The following is an 18647-nucleotide window of genomic DNA, read 5'->3' as shown; positions in this document are numbered from 1 at the left end:
TAGAAAGGTGGTAATATATGTTTTCCTCACGAAAATAGAGGGATATTTCCAGTCACTTTTTAGAGAATAGAAATGCTGAACTTGTGCTGTACCCAAATTTGGTACAGCTGATACTTTATTCACTATAAATTAATGCTCTCCTCTTGCCTGAGCAGTAATTTAGTGTCTCTTTGAATGATTATTAGCTGAATCCCAAATTATTCCAATCAGTGTGCTTACTCCCAGTTCAAAAGAACTTTTAATTCTCTCTACTGAAGAGATTCTTCATTGTACAAAACCGCAGGAAATGATTGACTAACAATACAGTTTTTGTAGTAGAATAGAGTGAGTCCATTTCCTCTTGATTAGCAAACAATTAAATCATAAAAAATACTAGTTCAGATAAATATCATTGCTTTTTGAAATGCAAGCCTTAAATTGATTAAAATGAAATCTGTATCTTCTTGGAAGATTTGATGTACTCTCTTATTCAGGGTGTATACATAATGTACATATACCATATCCTCTTGGTTTTGCTGTTATTACAAAATATGTTGGAAAAAAACTGGTCTTAGCAAGTTTGTCTTCTTGCTTTGGATCTGGTGAGAAAATTGGATGAACTTAGCTGCAGCAGCAGCATGCCTTGAGTGTAAATCATGAGCACTTCCCTCAGTGGTGGCTTATATCCAAGCAGGATGACTCTCCTGTTTGCTGCTCCATGTTTCCATTTTTAAAAGTCTCTGTATCAGGAGGCAATACCCTTGTGAGCCTTGCCTTACTGTCTTTTTCATCTCATGTTTATGACTACATTTGATAGCATATTTTATAGCATATTTCCCATGATTGTCTCAAATCAAATCAGGAGATAATGTTTGGCTTTCCTTTGAAGTAAAGGGTTTTTTTTCCTCTTGGTATCATTGCATTTTTGAGCATCTAATCCTGTTATTTGAAGTTAAGGTGAGTATTTGTATAGCCTGTAGAACTATCCATCAGGAATATATTAGTTTGTACCAGTAAATATAAATAGCTTTATTCCTTAAAAAAAAAAAAAAAGTATTCTTTTTTCCTACTCTTTAAATTAATGAAGAAATAATGAAGTTCATTATTCTGTAAATTTGTGTATGCTCTTGGTAAAACCATACCTCTGGAAATGTAATAAATTCATACTTTGGATTTCCCTGTTTTAACTTCCACTTTCCCTTTAGTAAAATAAGAATGTATATATCATTACTACCAGAGTAATGTTAATATTTTACTACTAACTTGAATTTTACAGTGTTTAGAAATTTTCCTGAATAAGTAGTTGAACATTTCAGCTAAGCAACCAGCCTCTCTTACTGCCATTACTAGAATTACACTATATCTATAGCTATATTATATAATAAATATATAATAACATATTATATATAATTATCATATAATTATATATTATAATATATATAATATATAAATATATAATATAATACAGCGATAGATACAGTGTAATTCTAGTAATGGCAGTAAGGGAGACTGGTTGCTCAGCTGAAATGTTCAATGACCTTTTAGAACTAACACCCAAAAAAGATGTCCTTTTCATTATAGGGGACTGGAATGCAAAAGTAGGAAGTCAGGAAACACCTGGCGTAAAGGGAAATTTGGCCTTGGAGTACAGAATGAACCAGGGCAAAGGCTAATAGAGTTTTGCCAAGAGAATGCACTGGTCATAGCAAACACCGTCTTCCAACAACACAAGAGAAGACTCTACACATGGACATCACCAGACGGTCAACACTGAAATCAGATTGATTATATTCTTTGCAGCCAAAGATGGAGAAGCACTATACAGTCAGCAAAAACAAGACCAGGAGCGGACTGTGGCTCCGATAATGAACTCATTTTCAAATTCAGACTTAAATTGAAGAAAGTGGGGAAAACCACTAGACCATTCAGATATGACCTAAATCAAATCCCTTATGATTATACAGTGGAAGTGAGAAATAGATTTAAGGGACTAGATCTGATAGAGTGCCTGATGAACTATAGACAGAGGTTCGTGACATTGTACAGGAGACAGGGATCAAGACCATCCCCATGGAAAAGAAATGCAAAAAAGCAAAGTGGCTGTCTGAGGAAGCCTTACAAATAGCTGTGAAAAGAAGACAAGTGAAAAGCAAAGATGAAAAGGAAAGATATTCCCCTCTGAATGCAGAGTTCCAAAGAATAGCAAGGAGAGATAAGAAAGCCTTCCTCAGCGATCAATGCAAAGAAATAGAGGAAAACAACAGAATGGGAAAGACTAGAGATCTCTTCAAGAAAGTGAGAGATACCAAGGGAACATTTCATGCAAAGATGGGCTCGATAAAGGACAGAAATGGTATGGACTTAACAGAAGCAGAAGATATTAAGAAGAGGTGGCAAGAATACGCAGCAGAACTATACAAAAAGGATCTTCACGACCCAGATAATCACGATGGTGTGATCACTCACCTAGAGCCAGAGTCCTGGAATGTGAAGTCAAATGAGCCTTAGAAAGCATCACTACGAACAAAGCTAGTGGAGGTGATGGAATTCCAGTTGAGCTAGTTCAAATCCTAAAAGATGATGCTGTGAAAGTGCTGCACTCAATATGCCAGCAAATTTGGAAAACTCAGCAGTGGCCCCAGGACTGGAAAAGGTCAGTGTTCATTCCAATCCCAAAGAAAGGCAATGCCAAAGAATGTTCAAGCTATCGCACAATTGCACTCATCTCACATGCTAGTAAAGTAATGCTCAAAATTCTCCAAGCCAGGCTTCAGCAATACGTGAACCGTGAACTTCCAGATGTTCAAGCTGGTTTTAGAAAAGGTGGAGGAACCAGAGATCAAATTGCCAACATCTGCTGGATCATTGAAAAAGCAAGAGAGTTCCAGAAAAACATCTATTTCTGCTTTATTGACTATGCCAAAGCCTTTAACTGTGTGGATCACAATAAACTGTGGAAAATTGTTAAAGAGATGGGAATACCAGACCATCTGACCTGCCTCTTGAGAAACCTGTATGCAGGTCAAGAAGCAACAGTTAGAACTGGACATGGAACAACAGACTGGTTCCAAATAGGAAAAGGAGTACGTCAAGGCTGTGTATTGTTACCTTGCTTGTTTAACTTATATGCAGAGTACATCATGAGAATCGCTGGGCTGGAAGAAACACAAGCTGGAATCAAGATTGCCGGGAGAAATATCAACAGCCTCAGATATGCAGATGACACCACCCTTATAGCAGAAAGTGAAGAAGACCGAAAGAGCCTCTTGATGAAAGTGAAAGAGGAGAGTGAAAAAGTTGGCTTAAAGCTCCACATTCAGAAAACTAAGATCATGGCATCGGTCCCATCACTTCATGGCAAATAGATGGGGAAACAGTGGAAACAGTGTCAGACTTGATTTTTCTGGGCTCGAAAATCACTGCAGATGGTGATTGCAGCCATGAAATTAAAAGACGCTTACTCCTTGGAAGAAAAGTTATGACCAACCTAGATAGTATATTTAAAAGCAGAGACATTACTTTGCCAACAAAGGTCCGTCTAGTCACGGGTATGGTTTTTCCAGTAGTCATGTATGGATGTGAGAGTTGGATGGTGAAGAAAGCTGAGCACCGAAGAATTGATGCTTTTGAACTGTGGTGTCGGAGAAGACTCTTGAGAGTCCCTTGGACTGCAAGAAGATCCAACCAATCCATCCTAAAGGAGATCAGTCCTGTGTGTTCATTGGTAGGTCTGATGCTGAAGCAGAAACTCCAATACTTCGGCCACCTCATGCGACGAGTTGACCCATTGGAAAAGACCCTAATGCTGGGAAGGATTGTGGGCAGGAGGAGAAGGGGATGAAGAGGATGAGATGGCTGGATGGCATCACCAACTCGATGGGCATGGGTTTCGGTAGACTCCGGGATTTGGTGATGGACAGGGAGGCCTGGTGTGCTGGTATTCATGGGGTCTCAAAGAGTCGGACACGACTGAGCAACTGAACTAAACTGATGTATTCTTATATATCCTGTAAACACAAAAATAGAGGACATTATAAATTACAAATATAAGTTAGGTGACAAAGGTTTACATTTTAAAAGAAAAAGTATTTGAGTTTAGCTCAGATTAACTTCGGGGAAGGCAATGGCACCCCACTCCAGTACTCTTGCCTGGAAAATCCCATGGACGAAGGAGCCTGGTAGGCTACAGTCCATGGGGTCGCTAAGAGTCGGACACGACTGAGCGACTTCACTTTCGCTTTTCCCTTTCATGCACTGGAGAAGGAAATGGCAACCCACTCCAGTATTCTTGCCTGGAGAATCCCAGGGACGGCGGAGCCTGGTGGGCTGCCCTCTATGGGGTCACACAGAGTCGGACACGACTGAAGCAACTTAGCAGCAGCAGCAGCAGTAGCAGCAGATTAACTTGAATAAATTCTAATAGATTATACTACCTTAGCTATTTAATTCTGAATGTAAATTAACTATAAAACAGCTAACTAGATTCTTTAAAGAGGAAAAGTAATGATTAATTTTTATTAAAATGTAAAATGTTGCTTATTGACCAAAATTTTTAATTTCATTGTTATAGTTTTATTATTATTATATAAAAATGTGTTTATTCCCTTACCTTGAGAAATGGTGCTGATTTGTAACAACTAAATTCTACTATTTTAGCGAATATTTTTTCAAGACCAGAAAAGTGATCTTAGGCTGTGGATTCCCAAATTATTGGGAATTATAAGATATCATAAGAATTATAAGATATCATCTGTGCTCAGATAGCTTTGTAAAATAAAATACAAAGACGAGGCCTTTTTTTCCTCATACTGTTTTAATACATGTTGAAATATGTTGCTTTTTCACTATAATGTTTGTGGGGGGAAAAAAGCCTGCTTTCTTTTTTTCTGTTTGTATTTCAGCACCACCACCTCCACCGCCATCAAGGGGAGGGCCGCCTCCTCCCCCCCCACCTCCCCATAGCTCGGGCCCTCCTCCCCCTCCGGCCAGGGGAAGAGGGGCTCCTCCTCCACCACCTTCAAGAGCTCCCACAGCTGCACCACCACCACCGCCTCCATCCAGGCCAGGTGTAGGAGTCCCTCCGCCACCGCCAAACAGGATGTACCCTCCTCCACTTCCAGCTCTTCCCTCCTCAGCACCTTCAGGGCCTCCACCTCCGCCTCCACCTCTGTCAGTGAGCGGGTCAGTGGCACCACCCCCACCGCCTCCGCCTCCACCTCCACCAGGGCCACCACCTCCCCCTGGCCTCCCTTCTGATGGTGACCACCAAGTTCCAACTCCTGCAGGAAGCAAAGCAGCTCTTTTAGATCAAATTAGAGAGGGTGCTCAGCTTAAAAAAGTGGAACAGAACAGTCGGCCGGTGTCCTGCTCCGGAAGGGATGCACTTTTAGACCAGATACGACAGGGTATTCAACTGAAATCTGTAAGTAATCCATTCTTTTCAATCTAGACTACCTGTCTTCATGGAATTTTAAAGTAATTATAAGACATCTTTGGAAAAAAATATTTTTTTACTTTTTCTCTTGGTATTTTTTTTTTAACCCTATGAATTTCTGGTATTTTTGATACCATAAAATGCACACATGTATACCTTTACCTGTGTAACCTATATTTCTGTATCAAAATACCACCCCAGAAAGTTCCCTCATACCTCTCTCCCTTCTCAAAAAGAATCACCAATCTGATTTCTGTCACCATAGTTTTAGTTTACCTATTATAGAACTTCATAAAGAGAATATTCCACTGTGTTTGAAACTCATTGTTCTAGACTTTTAAATAAAATTTAATTGAGAGAAAAATCTTTATTAAACTACACAGAAGTAAAAGTAGCCATATTGAAACCAGTCGTAATCATTTTGGTAAAGTCAGACCGTTAACTTTATGAAAACTAAACCATATTTTAAAGTTTCTGAGGCTGAAATTTAGATTAGTAGAGAATCAGACTCCACGGAGAATTGAAAGAATTTCTGTGGTGATGGCAGATAGTTTTGGATTCTCTAAGCTGGATAAAGTCATCATTTAACCTTCTTCTAGAGCAGGGCTTCCCTGGTGGCTCAGATGATAAAGCGTCTGCCTGCAATGTGAGAGACCCAGGTTCAATCCCTTGGTCGGGAAGATCTTCTGGAGAAGGAAATGGCAGCCCACTCCAGGACCCTTGCCTGGAAAATCCCATAGATAGAGAAGCCTGGTATGCTATAGTCCATGGGGTCGCAAAGAGTCAGACACGACTGAGCGACTTCACTTTCACTTTCACTTAGAGCAGAGGTTACCAAACTTTTTTCTTTAAAGGACTAGATAGTAAACATTTTAGGCTTGCAGACCCATATAGTATGTTACAACTGCTCAGCTCTGTTGTTATACCATAGATGCAACAGCTGTACATGTACTGTGAAAGCAGCCATAGACAGCACATAAATGAATGGATATGGTTGTGTTCTATAAAGCTGTATTTATGGACACTGAAATTTGAATTTCATATAATTTGCACATATCACAAATATTCTCTCATTTTTGTTTTCTTTCAACCTTTTAAAAGTGTAAAAATCATTCTTAGCTTTAAGAAAGTATACAAAAAGATGTGACAGACTGGATTTGGCCCATGCAGTAGTTTCCTGACCCCTGACCTAAAGGTTAAGCTACCTAACGTTCATATACTTCCTCCAGGCCTTTATATGTGGTCTCTCAGTTCTTAGAGGAACATTTTTCTGCAGGACTTCAGACAGGTTATAGATGATAGCTTTTTCTGTGAAGTAAATGGAATTAAAAGAAGGAGATTCTTAATGGAAAATTATTTTGCAGTATGTAGAGAATTATAACTTCCTAAATCCTAGAAACTGTCTAGAAAGAAAATGACAGATAGGGAACATAACTAATTGAATGAAGGCATTTAAACAGTAGCATGGCACAGATTTAAGAAACTTCTGGTCTTTAAAATGTGTTGAGATCTTTTCTTAACATGTATCCAGAATGATACTTAGATCAGCCTCTGAACAATCAACTGTTCCCTCTTCCCATTTGCTTCTGACTAAAGGTTTCTCAGGAACTTTGAATAGTTGTTAGCAGGCAAAATTATTGTCAAAATGACCACAGCCCAGATGAAGAGCAGATTTTAATGGGGCCGTACCCTTTAGAATTTCAGATACATAAGTTGACCCTTGGACAGCACTGGAGTTATGGGTACCAGCCCCCTGAGCAGTCACATGTGTGTATAACTTTTGACTCCCCCAAAACTTAATTCCTAATGGCCTGCTGTTATCTGGAAGCCTTACAATAACATAAAAATTAACATATTTTGTATATATTACACTATATACTATATTCTTATAACAAAGTAAGCTAGAGAAGAGAAATGTAAAGAAAATCATAAGAGAAAATACATTTACAGTACTGAATTGGATTTATTGATACTATAACTTTACATCATCTGTTCACAAGATGAATAGTCTGTTAGTACCTACGTCAATATTGGTCAATATTCTTATATATATATATTTTTTATATAATGCTAGAGTCGGACACGACTGAGCGACTTCACCTTCACTTTTCCCATTCATGCACTGGAGAAGGAAATGGCAACCCACTCCAGTGTTCTTGCCTGGAGAATCCCAGGGAAGGGGAAGCCTGGTGAGCTGCTGTCTGTGGGGTCGCACAGAGTCGGACACGACTGAAGCGACTTAGCAGCAGCAGCAGCAGATGTTATATGCAATACACTACACATTGAAAATGAAAATATGAGAAGTTTAGTTATTTACAGGTATAACAATTCATACATTGATAATGATAATGATTGCTTTATGGTAGCCTAGTATATTCAATGTTACTGCTTCACAGTAGCTAACCTACATACTAATGAATGAATCATTATAAAATTTTTATGGCATATATTATTATAGTCATATTCTTAATACTGTATTGGAAACAATGTTATTTTTTTTTTCAAAACCACTTACCTGTGATAATAGGCAGCTACAGAGTTTCTCCATTTATGAGAGAGGCATACTGTATGGTGATATAATTCAATGTTGTACACTGTTTCCTACATGATGAATACTTAGGCGATGTTGACACAAAAATATTTCATACAGTTCTCACCATGTAGTTATTATAGTTTCACAAAAAGACACACTTATACAACAGATAAGTTTATTCTGTTAACTGTATGGCATGATCAGTTCAGTTCAGTCACTCAGTCGAGTCCAGCTCTTTGCGACCCCATGAACTGCAGCACACCAGGCTTCCTGTCCATCACCAACTCCTGGAGCTTGCTCAACTCAGGTCCATCGAGTTGGTGATGCCATCCAACCATCTCATCCTCTGTCTTCCCCTTCTCCTCCTGCCTTCAGTCTTTCCCAGCATCAGGGTCTTTTCCAATGAGTCAGTTCTTTGCATCAGGTGGCCAAAGTATTGAAGTTTCAGCTTCAGCATCAGTCTTTCCAGTGAATATTCAGGACTGATTTCCTTTAGGATGGACTGGTTGGATCTCCTTGCTGTCCAAGGGACTCTCAAGAGTCTTCTCCAACACCACAGTTCAAAAGCATCAGTGCTTCAGCGCTCAGCTTTCTTTATAGTCCAGCTCTCACAATCCATACATGACTACTGGAAAAACCATAGCTTTGACTAGACAGACCTTTGTTGGCAAAGTAATGTCTCTGCTTTTTAGTATGCTGTCTAGGTTGGTCATAGCTTTTCTTTCAAGGAGCAGGCGTTAATTTTGTGGCTGCAGTCCCATCTACAGTGATTTTGGAGCCCCCCAAAATAAAATCTGTCACTGTTTCCATTGTTTCCCCATCTATTTGCCATGAAGTGATGGGACCAGATGCCATGATCTTCATTTTTTGAATGTTGAGTTTTAAGCCAGCTCTTTCACTCTCCTCTTTCACTTTCATCAAGAGGCTCTTTAGTTCTTCTTCACTTTCTGCCATAAGGGTGGTGTCATCTGCATATCTGAGGCTATTGATATTTCTCCTGGCAATCTTGATTCCAGCTTGTGCTTCATCCAGCCCAGCATTTTGCATGATGTACTCTGCATATAAGTTAAATAAGCAGGGTGACAATGTACAGCCTTGACGTACTCCTTTCCAGATTTGCAGCCCAGTCTGTTTTTCCATGTCTGGTTCTAACAGTTGCTTCTTGACCTGCATACAGGTTTCTCAGGAGGCAGGTCAGGTGGTCTGGTATTCCCATCTCTTTTAACAATTTTCCACAGTTTGTTGTGATCCACACAGTCAGTGGCTTTGGCATAGTCAATAAAGCAGAAGTAGATGTTTTTCTGGAACTTGCTTGCTTTTTCAGTGATCCAGCGGATGTTGGCAATTTGATCTCTGGTTCCTCTGCCTTTTCTAAAACCAGCTTGAACATCTGGAAGTTCTTGGTTCACTGTTGAAGCACAGGTTGGAGATTTTTGAGCATTACTTGGCTAGCATGTGAGATGAGTGCAGTTGTGCAGTAGTTTGAACATTCTTTGGCATTGCCTTTTTTTGGGATTGGAATGACAACTGATCTTTTCCAGTCCTGTGGCCACTGCTGAGTTTTCCAAATTTGCTGGCATATTGAGTGCAGTACTTTCACAGCATCATCTTTTAGGATTTGAAATAACTCAACTGGAATTCCATCATCCCCACTAGCTTTGTTCGTAGTGATGCTTCCTAAGGCCCACTTGACTTCGCATTCCAGGATGTTTGGCTCTAGGTGAGTGATCACACCACTGTGGTTTTCTGGGTCATTAAGACCTTTTTTGTATAGTTCTGCTGTGTATTCTTGCCACCTCTTCATAATATCTTCTGCTTCTATTAGGTCCATACCATTTCTGTCCTTTATTGTGCCCATCTTTGCTTGAAATGTTCCCTTGGTATTTCTAATTTTCTTGAAGAGATCTCTAGTCTTTCCCATTCTATTGTTTTCCTCTATTTCTTTGCATTGATCACTGAGGAAGGTTTCCTTATCTCTCTTTGCTGTTCTTTGCACCTCTACATGATGATGATTTCTGTTTATTAAGTGGAAGTGGATGATCACAAAGGTCTTCGTCATTGTTGCCTTCACACTGAGTAGGCTGAGGAGGAGAAGGAGGAAAAGGAGGAGTTGGTCTCCTACACCTAACTGCAGTGATAGCTTCATGAATTTCTTGTTCTTTTTGCATTATGATCCTTAATGCTGGATTCATTTATCCTTAAATGGTGGGCATCTGCAGACTTCATTCTATAGAACATATCACACAATTCAGCTTTTTCTTGTAATGTCGTGACTTTCTCCCCTTCTTTGGAGCACTTCCAGCATCACCAGTGGCACTTCATAGGGGTCCCATGGTTTTATTCAAGGATTGCAATATTGCATTCAATCCAATGAAAAATACATGAGAACTGCAAGAGATTACTTTTTACTGTGATGCACAATTTACTGGGGAGACAAACTTCTCAAACTTGTAGAATCACAAGGAGTTTCAAGTAGATACTCACGCTTGGCTCACTGAATTAGCAACAGAAGGTATCTAAAAAATTAGGGCAGTAGTACCGTGTGCACTGCAATTAATCTTATGCAGTTATGATTTAAAACTGCATCTTTACATTTGTTTACATTTCTGTTAACAGGGAATGGTGCCATGTATGTAGGATTTTCCAAAGTCACTGTGTGTGCATAAGCTTTAATAAATTCTAACTTCTTATAATAGATTTGTGTATACTTTATGGGAATAAATGGTAAAGTAGACCTGTATCTACATATGTTTTAGGCATTCATGACATGTCTAACTTTTTCTTAATTTTTTCATGTATTTGGGCAGTGTGACTCATCTTTAAGTTTTTTCAGATGTAGAAGATCTTTAAAAAATTTCTCAATATATTTATTGAAAAAAATGTACATATAAGTGGACCTATGCAGTTCAAACTCATGTTATTCATGGGTAGCTATGTATATGTATGTGTAATTATTTAGTATAGCTGTGCTATTTCATTTTTAATTATACCAATAACATACTTTTCTGTGGATACTATAAGTCCAGGGACAAAATTAACAAAATGAGTAGTTTGTATAAATGACTACTCATTTTAATCAAAGTGCACAGAGAGCAGTGCTTTCTAAATTGCATTTTTTTTTCCTTAGTTTCTACAGATTTCCTGTATTTTTTTTTTAATGGGGCTTCCCTTGTGGCTCAGCTGGTAAAGAAATCCACCTGCAGTGCAGAAGACCTGGATTTGATCCCTGGGTTGGGAAGATCCCCTGGAGAAGGAGAAGGCTACCCACTCCAGTATTCTGACCTGGAGAATTCCATGGACTGTACAGTCCATGGGGTTGGAAAGAGTTGGGAGTGTTGAAATCAGGGATTATTTTGTATAGAAGTTAGATTTTAATAAGATCCTTTTTTCTGTTTTAATGAGACCCTTTATTGATAGGTTTTTTTTTTTTTTTTAAACTTTTTGTTTTATATTGGGGTATAGTTGATTAACAATGTTGTAGTAGTTTCAGATGAACAAGGAAGGGACTCAGCCATACTTATACATGTATCCATTCTCCCCCAAGGCCCCCTCCCATCCAAGCTGGCACATAACATTGAGCAGAGTTTCATGTGCTGTACAATAGGTCTTTGTTGGTTATCCATTTTAAATATAGCGGTGTGTACATGACCTTCCCAAAGTCCTTAACCGTCATGTCCCCCAGCATCCATAAGTTTATTTTCTAAGTCGGTGAGTCTCTTTAATGAGACCCTTTGATACTGATTTTTTCGCCAAATGTAGTTTGTATTAGATAAAGTCAACAGGACTTTAGCTGGGGATAGTTAGTTGCCTGTGAGGTACATTTTGAAGGCTACCCATCTGATCTCCTTAAAGAGAAGTTTCACATACATGAGAAGGAAGGTTCATTTTGAATTACAGTATATATATTGTCTATTATACATATTTATATTATAACTTTATATTAAATATAATATTTAAAATTATAAAGCTTATTAGCAAGCTGAATTTTTCTAGGAAAATATAAGTCTCTTTAAATACTCTTAGATATCTTAAAATGTGCTTCTCAGCTAGTAACTCTAGGAATCTAAATATGTCCTTAGTTTTATAAAACAATATCCTTTGATAACTGTTTTAAGGTTTCTTATCAGCCAAGGTTTTGTGTATTAGAATGAACAGAAGTAACCCAACTTCAAGGGCAAGTAGCAAAAAGTTTGATTTTTAATCTAAATTTGGAAATCTATTGATGGGCCTATACGTTAAGAATGGGAAATATATCTTGCATAAGTCTTTTAAAACAGTAATTTTGTTTTTTTGGTTTTTTCTTAATTCAGTTAATCCTATCCTGGGCTTGATTGTTTGCTTTTTTGATTTTATTTTGTTTTAAAATAATGAAGTGATTGTAAGAGAGAAAGATTTTCTGGAGACAGAGACTTTTTGCTAAGGATGTATTACTCAGTTTTGCTAACTTTCCTTTCCAAGGTAACTGATGCCCCAGAGTCTACACCACCAGCACCTGCACCCACTTCAGGAATTGTAGGTGCATTAATGGAAGTGATGCAGAAGAGGAGCAAAGCCATTCATTCTTCAGGTATATTTGCATGTGTATATGTATAGTTAATAAATTTGAATATTTGAAGTTCTGTTTCTCTTTTTATTCTATGACACAATCTTTTCTATATTTTCTTCCTGCTATTGAATAACTTATTGATGTAGGTTCTCTGACATATTTTAAGACGTTGTTGTCACTGTGACTAGTCTATTTGAAGCTTAATGGATGCCATGTCATAACCATAAATTGGAAGAACAATTTTGGCAAAAATGGCAGTTTTGTTTCCCAAACTAGAAGTATTAATAGAATGCCTGACAAACTTCTTAAAAAAGACTTGACATTCCTGTATCTCATTCCTGAGACATTCTTGTGACTTAAGAAATTTAGGTTTTTCTGATTTGTAAGAATTGGGACTGAGAAATGAGATAATTTATATTGTTTCTGGCGTTTGCTAAAGAACCCTAGTTTTTTGTTTCTTTTTTTTTGTTTTTTCCCCAAACGTTATTTGAATAAAGTAGTTTGTACTTGCGGTTATTAAACATATGCACACCACCATTAAATGAGTATCATTTTTAAAAGAGAGAAAGAATATGGGTTTTGCTGCAGTAATGGTTGAGATTTACTGGAGAGCATGATGTACTAGAAGCAGATCTTTGTTCTTATTAAATCTGTTATTTATTCTCTGTGGTGGACTTCAGTTCTCCAGTTTGTTGCATGGAGAGAACTCATAAATCAGACGATTAATATGAGCGGCAAATTATTATGCAAATAACCAGCAGATTGCTGAGCACATAGTAGGTGCTCAGTAAATGTTGTTTTCCTTCTGTATATTTTCCCTTTAAGAATGTGGATATCTAAGATCCTTTAGCAACATTTGTTTTCCTTAAATAGGCATTTTTATTTCTATACTGTGGTAAAAAGATAGAATAGGCTAATTCAGTCCAAAAGTATTTATTGTGAAATAATAAGAAAAAAAAAAAATCCCTGCCTTTATGGAGCATGCATTCCAGTCAGAAAGAGAGAGACAATATATAAAACAAATTAGAAAATACGTACTTTAAATAATGATATGTACTAAGGACAGAAAGTAAGCAGAAAAGGGAAAAGACTAACAGACTGTGAGAGAGAATTTCATTTATCATAGGATAATAAGGCTTTCCTAAGATGTCATTTGAGAGAAGACTCAAAGGAGTTCAGGGAGTAAACCATGTAGAAAACAGGAAAGTATGTATATACAGCCAGTACAAACTCCCTGAGGTTGAGGAACAGTGCCAAGGTCAGTAGGGGTGGAACAAGAAGAAGAATAAGGAAGAAAAAGAAGAATAAGGAAGAAAAGAATAAGGAATTAGTATGAGAGGTGGCAGGAAGCCAAGAGTGAGGCTTTGGAGGCCATTAATGTGGTGGGAAGCCACTGGAAGGGTCTTAGCAGAGTAATGAGTGGCAGTGATCAAGCTGGAGATGATGCAGGTTTGAATCAGGTTGGTAGCTCCTGAGAAGTGGTTGGATACTAGTTATACTTTGAATGTGGATAACATTGGGTTTGTTGATGGATTGAAAACAAGGTTTGGAAAAAAGGGAGTAATGGATGAGTCTGAGGTTTTTGACCTGAGCAACTGAAAGAGTGAAGTTTTCATTAACAGAATGGAGAAAAGATTTAGGAGGAGCAAGTTTGAAAGGAAAGATAGGAATTTGATTCTGTACATATTAAATCTGAGATACTTACTAAAAATTTAAAAATAGATGTTGAGTAGCCATTTGGTTATGAGTCAAATTCAGGGGAGAGATGTGAACTGTTAATATAAATCTCCATGTCATTAAGATGTACGTGATATTTAAAGGTACGGAACTGGATGAGATCATCAAAAAAGTGGGTATAAACAGAGAAGATAAAGTCTAATAGAGTTTGGAGGACTGGCGATTTTGGTATCTTAGAAGTCAGGGGAAGAAGTTTGAAGGAGGGTGGGGTGATCATCTGGGTCAGATGGGTGTGATGGGTCACAAAACTGAGAACAGAGAATTGAGCTTTAGCTTTAGGAGAAGGGAAAAGCTACCCACTCAAGTATTCTGACCTGGAGAATTCCATGGACTGTATAGTCCATGGGGTCGCAAAGAGTCAGACATGACTGAGTGACTTTCATGTTCATGTTCACTTTTATTGATAGTAGGTCCTTGGTGACTGGGAAAGAGCAGTGCCAGTGGGTTCAAGAGAGAATCAGGGTAGGAAAGGAGATTGGGTACTGGGGTGCTTACTCTGTTTCCTTTATGGCTTAGTGCCGATGCGGTTCCTACTTGTCACTGGAATTGTAACTGAAATCGGCTAAACAATGTGCAAGTATATTTTTTTACAGCTTTTCTTGTGATATGTGTTGATTCAGATAAAGTGAAGTTTTAGTTGCCCAGTCTGATTCTTTGCAACCCCGTGGACTGTAACCCACCAGGCTCCTCCCTTCATGGAGTTCTCCAGGCAAGAATACTGGAATGGGTAACCATTTACTTCTCCAGGGGATCTTCCCAACCCAGGGATTGAACCAGCTCTCCTGCATTGCGGACAGATTCTTTACCATCTGAGCCACCAGGGAAGCCGCACTGATTCAGAGAGATCAACTCATGTGATTTTACACATAAGGAAACACAGGTTGAAACTGGTTCCATAGAGATTAAGGAACTAGAACCCAAGTCTTCTTACTCCTGTTCTAATCTTCAGCTCAGAATCAAATACTCTTTAGATGCATTTTATTGATTCATTTTAAACCATTTTAATAACTGGATTCCTCCACATTGTATTTTAGAAGTTGAATAGCAAGAATTATGTAATGTCATTTTATTTATGTGTATGTTGTAATTGTCTTACTGATTCGCTTCTAGATGAAGATGAGGATGAAGATGAGGATGAAGATTTTGAGGATGATGATGAATGGGAAGACTGATCTATATATTATATATATATATTTTTAAGGTGAAATACTAAACACTACTTTCTGTCTATGGATTCTGTAAAATTATCATGTAAATGTTCTACCAATTTGCTGTATATTTTTGTTGCCTTTTTGCTTTTTTTTTATTAATCTGTGCAATACCTCATTTAATCTGTAAGGGTTTGTCATAATCCTCTGCAAAGCTACTCCCTGTGACTGTGTGCACGTTTACACCAGGATGCTCACTTGATTTGTGAGTGTTTTTCATTCCATCAACAAGGGAGTTTAAATATTATATGTGAGACTGACAAAAACCTTAATGTAATTTAGTTATAATGCCAGAAGGAAAACACTATTTTCATACCCTACTTTTTCTGTACCTAAATTTTCTTATTAAAATCTAGTATAGCACTACATTCTTTTTTAAGTGATGCAAACCTTAGTTTATTTAGCCCCTTCTTTTTGAACACATGCCACATGAATGTTGAAGCTGATACATTGCACAGTTCTCTAGACATCACTACACTGATGCAGTTTCTCAAATTTTAGCAATATGCTCTACATAAAATCACTACAGAGATGCTAGTTGGGAATAACACACCTCTTACAGCAATACTGCCTATTGTTGTACAGATCTGGTATTTGGAGGCTGGAATCATAAGGAGCCCTTGCATTCCTAATACTTGACTGAGGTTATTTTTGTGTTATAGCAAATGTGGCAGGCTCTTTTTGGCAAAAATTTTTTTAAAGTATTTTTGGTATTATTGTGAAAGAAAAGATGTTAAAAGTTTAGAGGATCTTAGAGACAATTCCATACTACATGAATTGAAGGAGGCTATACATTGTGGTATTTGGTTAAATATACTATAAAAATCAGAACATTATAAAAATGAGATGGGATTAAGTATTTTTATTTTGCAGTCTGTATGGATTGAGATATTCAGAAATACCAACCATAGAAGTCTTACCTAGTTGGCAAAGGTATACACTGTAATGGTGAAACTATAATATGCTGGGTGTTTTGTTTTTTTTTTTAATTTTGATAATTTCTCAAGGTTTTTGTCAAATGTCAGGTGAAGGGTTACCTTTTTCTTAAAAGATTGGTAGTCCCAGTGTCAAATTTCTTGGAACACAAAACCAAATGATAGATTTAAAAAAAGTTAAAACTTTACAACCTGCACATTTGTTATATATGCTACATGATGTGTTAAAATTAGGGTTTCCTTGCCTCTCTACAGTACACTAGTCTGCCTAAGGGTGATTGTTTCATATATATAGCATTAATTATCATACCTGCCTACTTTAAATTTTAGGTAGAAAAATGATCTGATTTAAATACAGACACCTATTTTTCTCACATTGAGTCATATACAGAATGTAGTTCCAAATGTATTTCATTACTATAGTCACAGTATCTGACTAAAAATTAAGCTCTCTATAATTGTACCGACCAAAATCTAGTTATTGGCATGATCTTGACAGGCTGGACCTGCAAGATGTGGCTTGAATTTTAACCAGTTATCACATAATCTCTAGTGATCATGCATCTAGTTATCATGAGAAATAATTTAAAAGGTTTTGTTGCTGAAAGCAGTAAGTGGTGCAGTACAATAGTTAAGTTATTCAGAGAATGTTACCTACCTTGCAGGAATAATTTAAGCTCATGGGAAAGATTCTAGACTTTTTGTTTCTTGCAAAAAACAGTGCCCTCTGCTGCTAAAAACCTTTTTCTGCTTACTTTTTTTTTTTTGTAATTGTGGCTTAATGTCTGTGGGTCTGGTGTGGATGAGGCTGGACAACAACTAACCAATAAAATTAGGAATTTGTGCAAATGGTAAATAGAACGTTTTAATTATTTTAAGTAATATTGATCATTTTCCTTTTTGTTTCTTTCTTTTAGACATTATACAAATTTTTTACAATATCTTGGAAATGTTTTTAATGCCAGTTTAAGATATCTGTTCACTTTGGGGCAAGGAATGCAGGGTTTTCTAGCTAACTTTGTTATGATAAAGATTTATCGGGAGCTGCTCTGAGCAGAGGATATCAAATCTTTGAATTGGAAGCACAATTCTAAACATGTAAGATGGGTATAAAATTTGCCACTGGTAATTGAGTTTATTCTTTCTTCTTAAAGGGGAAAAAAAAAAGACTTTTGTTGTTGCACAAAGTCTAAATTAATATTGGTTGAAACACAGCAGCTGTGGGATTCAGTCCAGGCATGAAGACTAAATCCACTTTAGATGTAAAGGTTGCATGTTTTCAGTCCTCCACCACCTTGCACCATGGACAGCACTATACCTGTGCGTCGTCAGAGAGCTTCCCACATGCACTCCAGCTAAATGGTTGTCTGATAGCCTTCGCGTTTAACAAACTAGCATGAGGCTTTTTATATCTAAACACTATGTGATAGACAATTTCAGCTAGCCACATATTGTATGTATGAGATTCATAAAGACTTTCAATCATTCATTTCCATTTATCAACTGAAATTTTGTTTAGTATGTGAATTTTTTTTTTTTTGAAATGTATAGTGAATAGGATGTTGCACTGGTGGCAATTCATCATGGAGCATAATAAAATTAATTTGACCCAAATAGTATAAAATATTGTGTTTTTATTTGTTTATTGTTAAGAGATTAAAATGGGTAAAAAAAAAATTCAAACTGTTTAGTAATGAGTTCACAGCAGTGAATGAAAATGATTGAAGTTTTCAGCCAACTGCCTGCCCTGAGAGTTGGAGTGTGCCATTAAATAAACTTGGTGAGCAAAAGAATGTTACACTCTTTTCTGCCGGGAAACGTGACAGCTGCTCAGCTGTTCCCCTGGGGGCCACTGCTGTGGTATATACAGTGTTCACATTGCAAGGTCACATTGGAACTCGTGCACACCGAAAATGTTGCGCTTTCCTAAATCAGAGTGATAGTGGAGTTTACTGGTAGTTTCAGTAAAAGCTAAATATAGTAGTTCATGTGGAAGGAACTTAAATAGCTTTGATATCAAAGGTGGTGTTTACTTTTAAACAGGAAATTCAGTTTCTGATAAATAGAATTTTCTGTTCTACTGACCCTGGCACAAGTGGGTGTCTGAAGATTAAGCTGAGTTGTGGAATCTGGTGTGTAGGATGCTACAAAATGCCTTCTAAAAGCATTAGTCACATTTAAACATTTTCCATAATGATATGTCCTATTACAAATTTGTTTCTGTTGTACAAATGTGAACCCTCAAGAATGTATTAACCACACTTTTAAAAAGTTT

At 37.3% G+C, this 18647-nt stretch overlaps 1 protein-coding gene across 9 annotated transcripts in view; it reads left to right on the top strand.

Annotated features, from left to right (window-relative positions):
• LOC145523571 (actin nucleation-promoting factor WASL) overlaps positions 1 to 17996 on the top strand; it is an 82771-nt gene extending 64775 nt beyond the window's left edge. For all 9 annotated transcript variants that reach the window (XM_081534130.1, XM_081534124.1, XM_081534123.1 and 6 more), the window contains 3 exons: positions 4881 to 5401; positions 12405 to 12513; positions 15340 to 17996. In XM_081534130.1, the coding sequence (XP_081390256.1) occupies positions 4881 to 5401; positions 12405 to 12513; positions 15340 to 15401 (692 nt within the window). In that variant the 3' untranslated portion in view covers positions 15402 to 17996. The remainder of the gene's footprint in view (positions 1 to 4880; positions 5402 to 12404; positions 12514 to 15339) is intronic.
• Positions 17997 to 18647: the final 651 nt, after the last annotated feature.

Source organism: Giraffa tippelskirchi, chromosome 10 (assembly GCF_054371585.1).
Source record: "Giraffa tippelskirchi isolate mGirTip1 chromosome 10, T2T-mGirTip1v1.2.pri, whole genome shotgun sequence".
In the NCBI taxonomy this organism is placed as follows: domain Eukaryota; kingdom Metazoa; phylum Chordata; class Mammalia; order Artiodactyla; family Giraffidae; genus Giraffa; species Giraffa tippelskirchi.
This window is presented reverse-complemented; position numbering and strand designations above follow the sequence as displayed.